The following is a 14,638-nucleotide window of genomic DNA, read 5'->3' as shown; positions in this document are numbered from 1 at the left end:
GAACTATAAAGGGTTTTTTTGTTTGTTTTATTTTGGCCAGAAAGTTTCTTTGCCCATTTTGCCAAACTGAAGCCAAGTTGTCTTCTTGAAGAAAATTTTGTTGTAAACTATAATTGTGTAAAAAGGAAACTGAAAAGCCATTATCTCAGTTGGTTTCCTTCAAATTTCTGAGAAAGCCAACAAATTTCCCAGGAAAAACTTAAGCTTTTGTGATCTCTTTGTGTTTGAGAGTAGAGAACAGAATAGGAAAAACCACCATTTCCCAAAGAAAACTTATGCTTTTAATTTTGATCTCTTTGTGTTTTAAGAATGGAGACAAACAGAAGAATCCAGAAGTCATTCTGTTTATGTCCCCAAATGATGTTACAAAATCAGCAAATGCTTTGGTTTCTTTTTGTCTGCCTGAGTCCTTTTGAAAAAGCATGTATTAAAGTATCTGTTCAACAAAAGGGAAGGGCAGTTTTTCTGTGTTTTTTTTTTAGTACGTCAGACACAAAATACTCTCAAGGGGTGTTTGGATGTTTTCCAAACACAAATAATTCAGAATCACTTGCAAATATGGCCCTTAATCAGGTTTTAAGTAAAGAGAAACTTAGTAAATCAAATAGTCATAGCAAGTAGGCTAGAAACTCCAGAAAAATTTAGCTTACCAAATAAAAAGGGAGAGTAAGAGAGAGAAAGAAAGAGAGAGAGAGAGAGAGAAGAAAAAGGAAGGAAGGGAGGGAAGAAGGAGAGAAGGAAGGAGGAACTAGAAAACTCATTCACAGGCATGGTACTACTTATCAATGAGTTTTACTTTTGTTTTCTTGGGGAAAATATGCTAAGGAAAATGATTGTTACCTCTACTGTACTCTCTTATAACTTAATAAAACTCTTTTAATCTCTATATTATATATTCATATTCAAAATTAGAAACAATCATTTTACTTTTTTGAATTGTGATATTAAAACCCCACAGTGGATTTCACATTTGACTTTTTTCTTCCTGTCTTAATTTTTCCTTTACTGACTTTTGAGATATCTTTTTGTTTTTTTTTAATCCATGATACATTTGGACCTCAAATATTATCAATATTGGGATCAAATTGGGCATACCTCCATCCCCACTAAATTTTGTGATAAATTTTAGACACTTTGCATTCAAATGTCATGAATAATTTAAATTGTTCATAACTCCAGAACTTCAAATTTTCCCAAAGTTATATTTAATAAATATGTACTGTGCTGTAAAACTTTGCTTTATACTAATGCTTTATCTTTTCTGCCAGTTCTATAGGAGAAGTATTATCTTTCCTTTAGTTTTATAACTCCCAGCAGAGTACCTTACTAGGGATAAGCTCATACAAAATAACTACTGGATTAATGAATGAATAACTACATGCATGAATTAATGGAATTTTTCATTTTATTATATAGATAATTAATAAAATGCTGATTATTTATTAGAGTGAAATAGGAAATAGATGGCCTAAATTTTAAGTAATAGGCAAAAAAAGGGGCAGGGAGACTTGGCATTTTTTTTTTAGATTTATCATTTTTCTTTCTTAATAACTAGAGGAAATACTAGAAAATACATATCTCCCAGCTTTAAAAATGAAGAGAATTCTGTGGTTCTATAAGTAACCATTAATGTGGTGTTGGAGAGAAAGAGATGTTTAATATCTAATATTGTGGTGTTTTGAATCACGAAAACACATTTCTTCATCATTTGAAATGAACACTGTGTTCTGTTCTCTGTACAGAAACATGGTAAATGCAGATCTTAACCTGAAAGTTTCATTAGACATCCCTCTTTAATTTAAACCCACACACACACACCATCATCTAAATGTACTTAATACTTATTTATTTTTTTACTCTTTAAATGATGCTATTTACATTTGACCTTAGAATGCAAACCTTCTCAGTAAGACATCAGGAATCAAGCTCTGGCAGTATTAAAGTAAGAACAGTCACATGTTCTGCAAATTTCTACGTAGTTAAAAAGAAAAATCACTGTAAAATAAATGCTTATTCTTTAATTATAAGTGATGTGGAACAGTATGTACTTAGTTCTAAAGTTCAGTCAAGGAAGCTTCCAGGAGGTGCATAACTACTGTGTGAGTGTGGAGTGCAGAGGCGGAGGATGCTTCCAGAAGTCTAGCAGTGGAGTTTCACGAGATATTCAGAAAAGTTAACAGTTCAAGTGTCCCCAAGAAGCCTTCTTGCTGCAGACCAGCAATTAATGGTCCCACTGCTCCTCTCTCTCATTGATGCTTTCTTCTTCTTCAGGGAATGCTGGTTCACTCTGGCCTTTCGGATGCTTAACCCCTGAAATTACAAAAATTAGACAAAATTCAAAAGAGTTTTATTTCTGCCAGATTCACTGCTTTACTGGAAGAGATAAAGAAAAGGAATGGGAAGTTTTCATTGGTGTTTATGTGTTTTTCTCCAAGAATCTTAACAATGTAATCCTATATAAACCTTTTAATTCACTGAGCAATAAAAACTCACCCAGCCAAATTTCCATTAGCAGCAAGCTATCTTTTATAATTAAATCCTCTCCATTAAGGATTGCACCACAGCCTATTAAAAGCATGTTAACTAAAAATCTGCTCACAGGCTCTTATTATAATTCTGATGTATCATTTAGTTCGAATGTTGCTTTTGGCATTTCTGAATTCTGTTATTAGGAGAACCATTGAAATCCCTAGGAACAAAAGGGTGTGCTTGCCATTTCTGTAACTTATAAACAACAAAACAATCACAACATTGTTAGTTGTCTTCTTTAGGGACCTGAACATACCCATGTGATTACAGAACTTCACTGTTCATAATTCTGCAGTGACTTCCCCCACAACCTACAGAGTGGGGAAAACATTGGCGTATCTTTACCTGGTACACAAGGCTTAGATGATTTTGCTTCTCCCTACCTACAGGGCTTCATTTCTCCCCAGTCCTGCCTGCTCCTGTTTTCACAGTAATCTGTGGTTTAACAATGCTAATTTACTCTTCCCCTGTGTCCTGACCACTCCACACTCCCTTAGGCATCCATGCTTTCCTCCTTCTGTTCTCACTGCCAAACATCTTTATCCTACTCATACAACCTGATGATGTGCCTACCACTCACCCTTCCATATCAGCTTGCTTCCTCTCTGATGGCTACCCCAATTCCCCATGTAGACTTAGCTACATCTTTCTCATATTCACCCCTGCTCTTGGATCACCTCTTGTATCAATTACCTCGTGGAACTGTATTTGTTTACACATCTTTCTCATTAGAGTAAACTCCTTGACATTGGGAGCTATATAGTTTCACAATGCCTAGCAAACACTAGGTACTCAGTAGTATCTATTACCTAAATGATTGAATTAATGAAGTAACAATTTGGTATATGCCTTTGGCAGTTCCACAATGATCTATCTTCACATTTTTTTCAAAATTAATTCAAATTTATAATATAAATCAGAAAGCAACTGCTACAACCACACTCAATCTGCAGAATTATCTTTCATTTCCCTTGCTTCTATTCTGTTAAAACATCATTCTATCTGAAATTCTATGCATAATGTGAACATTTTTATATTTTTTTATATTTTAGAAAATTGGTTTATGAGATTTTTTAAAGTATTACTGGAAAACGCTCCAGTAAGGTTTAATAAATGAAAGAAAGTCATTGCTCATGTTTGCTATGAAACAAAGAGGCTCAAGAAATGTGTGAATTTGTATGCACTGCAGTCAGCAAGCCTCAAAGTGCTATTTGACAAAGAACGATATCCTTGGGCTTGGTGGATTATCTTGCAAAAATATTTTATCAGTTGTAATAATATTTAAATACTTTAATTTCATCAGCAAACACAGATCACTTACAATTCTTGTTGATCCAAGACTGCAGAGAGAAATTTGTTATTAAGAAATGGGACTTATTTTGTATTATTACAAATTACATGGAAAAGAAATCTCAATGCTAAAGAAAGAGGAAGGGAGGTTGAGCATCCAACCAGTTACTCTGCTGGAGTCTTAAATATATAAGTCACTAAACCTCACAACTCCTTAAGGGAAATACCTGGATGGTAAAATTTAGACTTAGAGAAGATACGTGATTTGTTCAGGGTTATGGGAAGGTGCTAAGAGAAGTATGACACATAATAGTCCCTCAATATACACTGAATGAATAAATGAATGAATGATTACATCATAAAGTTCCATTATCAGGGGACACAACTCATTTTCACCCTTAGCTTTTTGGATGCTGACCTAGACTTTCCTATCATTGTCTAGGATTTATCATAGGTTAGCATACCAGTTAATCTGGTTCAAAGTTCTTGGGGTTCCCTCAGAAATATTAAAGCACAGGAATCATTCAGTCACCTGAGCTGAGGTTTCCCATACCTTCTCAGGTTTGCAAAGGTTCTATTGACTCCAGAGTTCGTCCCTTTCATCCACAGGTAACTACAGGGTAAGGAAGTTGTGTTTCAGACAATTTTCTTTAAATGAGAATTAATGCCTTTATGCCCACATTGATTTGTCTAAATGAGGGAATCAAATGTAAGGAAAAAAATCAGTAAGAAAAATGTCCAACTTATTAAATCATTACTCAACTACTTTCCACACTTTTGTATAGGTCTACTTGCTTATCCTGAACTACATGTAATGTATTTTATAATAATAATGGTCACAAGGTTATATAAGAAAGTCAACCTTTTTTAAAGTAAATTATTTACTTGGACAAACCTTGGAAGGGTTCCTTTCTAGCCTTATTTGTTGCGATGTTAATTATGTCCATGAAAAGCTTTAATCAGGCAGGAGCGGGTCACGTGTTATCACAGAGCTGTTCTGCAGAACACCTACCTTAGATTCTTTAGTTCCCAAAGCACTTTATTCTAATGCCATTTTTCAATTGGATAATGGATGGTTGGTTAATTTGTGCTTTGAAACAGCCTTTAAGGCAATCTTTCTCTTTTCCCATCAGCAATATTCATTTGGTTAAAGATGCAATAACACTGAGATTAAAGTGTGAAGTCTTCTGAGAACTTTCTAATAATTTCTTTCTCCCCACACCTCTCCTGCATCCCCAAACACATATCATTTGTGTTTTAACTTTCTTTAAATCTTCATTTGATGTTTGAGGAAGATTACAATTGATGTCATTCTGGAGGTGGAGGAAAATAAATTGGTCTGGGGGTGTTGATCAATTTCTCAGAAACTCCTCTTCTGCCAAATGCTATGAGCATGAGGAAAGTCCTTCACCTGCACAGGGGCTGCGGCTTGGCAAGTGGCAAAGAGCTTCCCTGGGCAAGCACAGACCCAGCCAGGGCTGCTTGCAGACAAAAGGCAAAGGAATCCCAAAAAACCACAATGGAGGTTCTTTGATTTGTAGCAAAATGAACACGGGGGAAAAGAGACCATATGTAAGACCAGGATATGGAATATAAAAATGTGAAGGAATGAAGAAAATACAATTGGATGGAAAGAAAGTAGACTGAATAAAAGATAAAAAGGGAAAAAAATGTTGCTCCCAAGAAGTACATAACACTTACGCTCTTCTCTATTCTGTTGATCAGGTGGTTAAATATGGATTGGATAAAGCTGGGAAGTGACTGAGTGAAACATTAGTAATAGTGAATCCATAGAGGGGGGTCTTATATTTGAAACCACAGGTGAATATTATTAATCAATTAATTTGGAGCCAAAGATGGCAGGTTTATTACATTTGTAGATGACACAAAATTTGGAAGGAAAGATGACATGAATGGCAAAACTAGCATTCCAAAATGTTTTCAAGATTAGAATGATGACCTAAGTAATTAAGGTAGAGGTCAACAGGATTTTGGGTTTTAGACAGGTTATTTGGGGTCCAAGAAACAGAGTATGAGGGCAACCTTGACTGAGTATAGTTGGAGTTTTAGGTGACCACCACTAACTAATTTCACATGACCCAATAGAAATTACCTTTTCTAGCACAGAGCTCTTGGCGGGTTAGTGGTAGTCCCAACGGCAGAGTCAGCAGGATAAGAAAGGAAATTGCTCTCTAATCATGTGTTGCCCAGACCTCTTCCCCAACATCCTGCCTAGTTCTCAACTCTGTGTTTCAAGAGGACCACTAAAGAAAGCAATTGGGATTAAAAGTAATTTTATGAACTCATTTCTCTAGAGGAATTCTAGATGAAACTGGTATGTTTTATAGAGAAAAGTAATAGAGGACAATAGAGGCTGCTTTTGAATTCCTAAAATACTGGGAAAAGAAATAAAATTAATCTGTGTAGTTCCTGAGAACAGAAGTAGTGTCAATGGCTGACATTTATGTGTGGGGACTGAATATAGCTCAATATAAAGAAAAAATTCTAAATTCTTTATGTTTGCCCAGCCATAGGCATGTGAATGAGCTCCCCGTCACCATATGTGTTCAAGTCAAAGCTAAATTTCCACCTCTGAGGTGAGTTATGGATGGTCCCTTCATTGAGCAGGATAAACTAATAACCTCACTAACCATGAGATGCTATTAATCCACATATGAAATATTCTATACTACTGAAAAATTTTCTCTGCTGTGCCTACTATAAGTTACCAAAAAAAGTAATCATAACTTCAATGAAATAATGGTCCAGATCCACATTTTAAAACTAATTCTTTTTGGGAGTAGAAATGTAAATGGATTCATTTTTTTTCAACTGCATACCTTGGATCTTAGAAATCATTCTTAAGTCCTGTGAGAAATCTGTGGGTATATTTTAGAGATCCTCTGACCCTCTTAGAATTCTGTTTATAGTTATATTTGTGCTTTTTTAGGGAAGAAGTTCCTCACTTTTCAGTAGAATCTCAGAGGGGTCTCTGACCCCCAAATAATTATGACTATGAATATTAGTCTAATCTCTTTAGTTTAAAGAGGAAGAAACCCTTTTAGATGGTGAAGTGACTTGCTTAATATCACACAGTAGTTTTGGGGTGAGCTAGGACAGAAACTTTGCCCCCTAATTGCTTTTGGGGGCTCTTTGCCTGGGTCACCAGGAATTAATCTTCTACTTTCATTGATTTTTTTCCCCAAGTTAGAAGCTGAAGGAAAATATGGTGACTTGGGATCATAGGGCCTTTTTGATTATCAAAGGATTTTACATAGCTAATAGATTTAGGTGTGACTTTTCAACCTTTTTGTTATTGTTGTTATTGCTTTTAACAGAATTTTGAGTCAGGAAATACAGTTTAACCTTTCCCAGGAACACTCCCATAATACAACCAAGTCATAAATAACATTCAGATCATTAGGAGGGGCAGCCTTTCTCTCTGCTGTGCCCATACCTGGCACGGACCCTGGGAGACACAGAAAAAATATCATGGACTCCATAAAGATTGAGACATAGTCATCAAGCAATATGAGTTATGTGTAATAAAACTCCTACTGTGTGCTTAGTATGAGAGAGACACAAATACAAATCAGATGAGGATGTAGACCAAAAGGTAACAAATGTGCATATAAATGAGGTTAATTCAATGAAGAAGTGCCGTAGACACTTCTACGGCATTAGGAAAGTTCCAATAAGGAAAAGACGAGCTCTAACTCAGGGGACAGTAATTTTGACAGCCATTTATTAAGTAACATGCTTATTAGATTAAGGGCAACAGCAAACCTGATGTCTATGCAAAAACTATTTACAAAATACATCGAGCAGGCATCAGCCTTCTGAAAGCCTAATATAAGTACAAAGGAGTGATTTCTATGGAGCTAAAAAGATGGCTTCCCAATAGTTACTTAAGCATGGACTCCCTAAGTGTTATCAAAATAATTGTGCTAGATAAACTCAAGGAACATAATGTAACCTATAATATGATATAGAAAAGCCCCTCAGTAAAGGCCCACCATTTCTCAGATTTCACAATTCCCAAAATGCTTTTGTATTTATTGTATTTGTTTAGTCTTCTTGTCATTCATTTGTAATGAATAGCTATATGTATTCATACGTGGAGTGTCACAGAGATCAAGGGACATCTTGATTTCATTCCAAAGCTAAAAACATATCATATCCTAGACTCACCATAAATCTGCCCCTTTCTACTTTATTAGAAATAAAGTATATGTAGACAGCAGTTAATCTCCGTTCTAATATGGTGACTGGCCAATTAATAGCAACTACAAATCAATGCACTACATTTCAGTCAACTCCCTGCAAATCATTTCACTCAACTCCCCATTACTCAAGGAAGTATTTCTCTGCAGAGCAGTAAATGTGTAATATGCTTCTATCCTCATCATACATGGGAATGGGGACAACATGTTATGTGATATTCATCAATATTACATATATTTATATATATATTTTTACCTATTATGTATTTTACAAAAGCTGCTGCCCAAGAGTAAAGCTAAGATGAATGAGAGGTTTAGCAGTAAATACTAAGAAGGTAGGGGAAAAGGTACTATTACATGCTGTTGTTAGAAGTATAAAGTCAAACAATATCTTTGGAGAGTAACCTGGTATCACTTATCAAAATGTAAAGAGCCCACATCTTTATCAGAGGTCTAAGGGGTTTTTTGACCAGGCCAAAAAAAAAAAAAAAAAAAAAAAAAAATATATATATATATATATATATATATATATAAAATTTTGTGAGGATTCTGCTGCTGCTTGGCCTAGGATGAGAATCACATTGATAGATTGTGTCTCTTTTGCCCTTTACAGCCAAGTACCTTCTAATACCCCCTTTTTCTTCTGAAGCTAATGCGTTTCCCATGAATATAGGAGTAGAGTTAAATGTTTTAAGCCTACACATAATGGAGCTAAAGAGTGTTAGGCAATTTCACTTAAGAAAGAGACAGAATGGCTCCCTCGCCTGCAAGACTTGACTGAAATTGATTGAACACAATAGCATATCTAAAATAAAGAATGCATTGATCAGCAGGAGTCAGTGGTTAGTCTTGAAAGCACTACAAATAAAATAACAAAAGAAGAGTTGCATTTACAGCCACAGAAACAAATGTCTGGGTTTTTTAAGTATATCCAGAGAAGGACATCCTGTGCTGGCATTTTAGAAGGCTCTGTCCTCCGGGCAGGGTACTTCCCTATGGAAGCAGTAGCCTGACACTGGTGTTTGCCCCAGTCACATAAGCACATCACCCAGCTCTGATTCTGAGCTCACCACAGGGTAACTCTGTTAACACCAGAGCTTGCTCACAAGGAGAGAAGGCAGGACTAGACTAATATCATCTCTACTTGACAGTAATATTTCTTATTTTGAATTAATAAATGTACATTCTAGTTTTCTGACAGTGTTGGTATGCTTTTTATTAAATAAGAATATCCCAAATTCAACTGACTGTAGGTCACCACCAAGGAGATGGAGTTTGGGAGGCTACCAAGTGGAGAGGCTGAGTCTGGCCAGGGGCCAAAGTAAATGGTGACCTGCAGGGACCTCTAGAGGTGGAGGGAACTGCCACTACCTGACCTTAATACTTATTATAAAACTATAGTAATCAGTAGCCTGGCATTAGTGAAAGAATAGACAAATAGAACAATGGAACAGCATAGAAAGTCAAGAAATTGACCCATGTAAATACAGTCACCTGCTCTTTGACAAAGGAGTAAAGGCAATACAAGGGAAGAGAGAGTCTTTCCAATAAATGGTGCTGGAACAACTGGACATGGACCTACAGAAATATGAATCGGGATACATAACCTAAATACTTCACAAATAACATGAATCCACACCTAAATGTAAAACATAGTGTTATAAAACTCCTAAAAGATAACAGGAGAAAACTTAGATGGCCTCTGGTATGGCAATGACTTTTTAGATACAACACCAAAAGCACAATCTATGGAAGAAAAAAATGATAAGCTGGTCTCCATTTGAATTTTAAAATTCTGCTCTGTGAGAGACAGTTTCAAGGATGAGAAGACAAGCCACAGAATGAGAGAAAGTATTTGCAAAAGGCACATCTGATAAAGGAATGTTATCCAAAATACAAAGGAGTCTTAAAATTCAGCAATAAGAAAATAGGCAACCCAATTAAAAATGGAAAAAACGATATGAAAAGACACCTCAGCAAAGAAAACATATAGATGACAGGTAAGCATACAACTAGATATTCAACATCATATGTTATTAGATAACTGCAAAGTAAAACAATGAGATGCCACAACACATCTATAAGCTACAGATTCAATGCAATACCTATTAAAATTCCAGCATCATTCTTCACAGATATAGAAAAAATAAATTTATGCTTCGTTTGGAACCAGAGAAGACTCCGCATATCAAAAGCAATTCTAGGCAATAAAAACAAAATGAGAGGTATTAATACGCCAGATATCAAACTATACTACAAAGCTGTAGTAATTACATCAATTTGGTATTGGCACAAAAATAGGAATGTTGACTAGTGGAACGGATCTGAGAGCCCTGATATAAAACCATCCTCATATAGCCATCTAATCTTTGACAAAGCAGACAAAAACATACGCTGGGGAAAAGAATCCCTTTTCAATAAATGGTGCTGGGAAAATTGGATAGCCACTTGTAGAAGGCTGAAGCAGGACCCACACCTTTCACCTCTCACAAAAATCAACTCATGCTGGATAACAGACGTAAACCTAAGGTATGAAACTATTAGAATTCTAGAGGAAAATGTTGGAAACACTCTCCTAGACATTGGCCTAGGCAAAGAATTTATGAAGAAGACCCCAAAGGCAATCACAGCAGCAATAAAAATAAATAAATGGGACATGGTCAAATTAAAAAGCTTCTGAACAGCCAAAGAAGCAGTCATGAAAGCAAGCAGACAACCTACAGAATGGGAGAAATTTTTCGCATTCTACACATCTGATAAGGGACTGATAACTAGAATATACTTAGAACTCACGAAAATCAGCAAGAAAAAATCAAACAACCCTATTAAAAAGTGGGCAAAAGATTTGAACAGAAACTTTTCTAAAGAAGACAGAAGAATGGCCAACAAACATATGAAAAAAATGTTCAACATCTCTAATCATCAGGGAAATGCAAATCAAAACCACAAGGAGATATCACTTATTTCCAATAAGAATGCCCTGTATCAAAAAGTCCCAAAACAATAGATGTTGGTGTGGATGTGGAGAGACAGGAATACTCCTACACTGCTGGTGGGACTGCAAACTAGTTCAACCTCTATGAAAAGCAATATGGAGATACCTTAAAGCTATACAAGTAGATCTACCATTTGATCCAGCAATCCCATTACTGGGCATCTACCCAAAAGATCAAATGACACTCTACAAAAAAGACACCTGCACTTGAATGTTTATAGCAGCATAATTCACAATTGAAAAGATGTGGAAACAACCCAAGTGCCCATCAATTCATGAGTGGATTAATAAAATGTGGTATATGTATACCAAGGAGTACTATTCAGCTCTAAAAAACAATGGTGATATAGCACATCTTGTATTTTCCTGGCTAGAGCTGAAATCCATACTACTAAGTGAAATAGCCCAAGAATGGAAAAACAAGCACCACATGTGCTCACCAGCAAATTGGTATTAACTGATCAGCACCTAAGTGGACACATAGGAATTACATTAATTGGGTATTGGACAGGTGGGAGGGGGGAGGAGGGGGCGTGTATATACATACATAATGAGTGAGATGTGCACTGTCTAGGAGATGGTCACACTTGAAGCTCAGACTTGGGGGGGGGAGGGCATTATTTGAAACCTTAAAATTTGTACCCCTATAATATGCTGGAACAACAAAACAAAAAAGAATGGCTGAGAACCAAAACACTGACAACATCAAATGCTAGTGAAGGTATGGAGCAACAGGAATTCTCACTCAATGCTGGTGGGCATGAAAAAATAGTACAGCCACTTTGGAAGATATTTTAGAAATTTCTCACAAAACTAAATACTCTTACCATTCAATCTAGAAATCATTCCATGGTATTTATGTAAATGAATTGAAAGCTTATGTACACACGAAAACCTGGACATGGATGTTTAGGGAAGCTTTGTTCATAATTGCCAAAACTTGGAAGCAACCAAGATGTCCTTCAGCGGGAGAATGGATATATAAACTGTGGTACATCCAGACAATGGAATATTATTCATTGCTAAAAAGAAATGAGCTTTCAAGCCATGAAAAGACACGGAGGACATTAAATGCAAATTAAATGAGAGGAGACAATTGAATAAAGCAACCTACTTGATATATAAGAAATCATAATATGATTTCAACTATAAGACATCCTAGAAAAGGCAAAACTAAGGGAACAGTAAAAAAGTCAGTGGTTGTCAGTGGTTAGGGTGGAGGGAAAAATGAATAGATAGACCACAGAAAATTTTTAGAGCAGTGGATACATATCATACACCTTTATCCAAACCTATAGCTTGTACAGCACTAAGAGAGAACCCTCATTTACACTATGGACTCGGGTGATAATGTTGCGTCAATGCAGGTTCTTCACCTGTAACAAATGCACCCATGTGGTTCTGGATGTTCATAATGGGGAGGGCTGTGCGCGTGCTACCCGGGAACGGGGCAACAGGGGTCATATGGGAACTCCCTGTACTTTCTGCTCAATTTTTTTCTGTGAATCTAAAACCGATCTAAAAATATAAAGCATAATAATTTATAAAAATAGTCACTTATGCTGCAATATTGAGAATAATTTGTTCTGAGGCAAAGGATAAAGCAAGATAACCAGTTAGGAGGCTATTTCAAGGGGAAATAGGAAGTAGTTTAATGGGTTTAGAATTTCATTTCTGAAAGCTGAAAAATTTTAGTGATCTATTGCACAACAATGTAAACATACTTAACACTACTGCACTAGTGAACTAACTATACACTTATAAAAATGGTTGAGATGGTAAATTTTATGTTTTACCATAATTTTAAAAATACATATCAACGAGAACAATAACAAAAAAGAGGCTCTTGCACTATTCCAAGTGAGACATAAGGGCTCACATCAAATTAACAATAGACAAGATGTTAAGTGTTCATATACTGCGCAAAAGAAGACAGAATCGATAGTATTTATGGAAAAACTGGATATGGAGTATAAGAAAAAGAGGGGAGTCAAGTATATGGCACCAAAGTTTTTGGCCAAGGTTACTGAAATAATCATTAACTAAGATGGGGAAGAGTTTGATAAAGAAAGCTTTAAATAGATTATCTAAAGTTCAGTTTAGAAATGTTAAACATGAGATTTCCAATGTATACTCCAAAGGATATAGGGATATATGTGTCTGAAATCAGGTGAGCATTCTTGGCTCAGGTATAAATGTGGAAGTTATCATTGTTTATTTAGATGATATTTAAAACCATTACACTTTGGCCGCCTCAGCAATTCTCCTGTTACTTAAAATTTTCTTTTATTGGAAAGTATGAATCCTGATGAGTTCATTGTCTCAAAATCTGCTCAGGACCCCCCCATATCCTGAGGCTGTTTTCCTCCACTTTTGTGGGGGGCCTCAGCTCAGTTAGTTTCCCATGATTCAGCTTGCTGGCCACCAGGAAGATTCTGGAATGAGGAAATTGTTCTGCTTTTATCCGGTGCTTGACCTTGGGACATGAAGTTAACACTCTGAGCCTCACGACTGTTTCTCTTTGACCCTGCCTTTCGGGCAAGATTTACCATTGTTCACTTAAGCATCCTTGTTCATAAGCAGTTTTACTCTCTGACCATCCTTCTAAAAAATAGCAATTCATAGCATCGCCAGGGAGCCTGATGACCTACTTTTTTCTTAGATTTGCTGCCCTACAGATTGGTCTGTTTTACTTGTCTTCCACATGTAAGATCACAGCCGCTCTTCTTTTTACATAAATATTTAACAAACTCGCTGTGAGTGAGCTAATACCATTTTTCTGAATTCTTCCTATTTAAAAAAAATTTTTAAGAGTTCTTGACGCAAAGGAACAATATACTGCTCAAATTTTATAAAGAGTAGCTATCTTATATAGTTTATATGAAGGAGAAAAAATATTAGTCAACATTTTTGCAAAAAATTATCATTTCCTGTTATTTCCCTCCTATTATATTCAAGTATAATAACTAGCGGAAAAAAAGCATTTACTTACCTAATTTATGTAGTTTCTCCACATGAGTATCGTTTTTATTAGGGAATTTTTTTAAATAATAAAATTAGAACTACCTCATCCTCTAACTCTTGCTTTAAAATCATAGCTTTTGAAATTCCATATACCACTCTTGAAAGGGAAAACAATCTTACTTTCAGTATACATATGTTGCATCAAATTTACAAAAAATTTACAATTACCTTTGCATTAAAAATTTCTAAAATATACTGATATGGTTAATGTAGTTTCAAAAATCCATGTTAAATTCATTTAAACCCTCTGGAAGGCTGAAGCAAGAGGATTACTTTAGGCCAGGAGTTTGACATCACCTGAGCAACATAGCAAGACCCTGTCTCTACCAAAAAATTAAAAAGAAAAAAAATTTTTATTTAAATCCACAATTTGAGAGGAAGAATTCTTCTGAAATATGTTTATGACTTATTCACATGCCAAATGATTTGTAAGCATTTCAATTTATTCTCCAAACTTACTCTGCATCTAGTGTAGTGTATCTTTATTTGGATATTTATTGTTTTATTTCTTCCTCAAATAATAAAAACTATTCTGGGGAAAAATAAAACTGAGGAGATAACCCAATCACATGTTTAG

At 35.6% G+C, this 14,638-nt stretch overlaps 1 protein-coding gene across 2 annotated transcripts in view; it reads right to left on the bottom strand.

Annotated features, from left to right (window-relative positions):
* Positions 1–1,764: 1,764 nt before the first annotated feature.
* The window catches only part of PPP1R1C (protein phosphatase 1 regulatory inhibitor subunit 1C), a 110,703-nt gene continuing 97,829 nt past the window's right edge, over positions 1,765–14,638 (bottom strand). Inside the window, exon 5 of one of the 2 annotated variants that reach the window (XM_012785799.2) lies at positions 1,765–2,310. In XM_012785799.2, the coding sequence (XP_012641253.2) occupies positions 2,222–2,310 (89 nt within the window). In that variant the 3' untranslated portion in view covers positions 1,765–2,221. The remainder of the gene's footprint in view (positions 2,311–14,638) is intronic. The other variant, XM_076005368.1, reaches the window with a different exon arrangement.

This window comes from Microcebus murinus, chromosome 8 (assembly GCF_040939455.1).
Source record: "Microcebus murinus isolate Inina chromosome 8, M.murinus_Inina_mat1.0, whole genome shotgun sequence".
NCBI classification, from domain to species: domain Eukaryota; kingdom Metazoa; phylum Chordata; class Mammalia; order Primates; family Cheirogaleidae; genus Microcebus; species Microcebus murinus.
The sequence above is the reverse complement of the archived record's forward strand: the minus strand, read 5'-3'. Positions and strand labels throughout refer to the sequence as shown.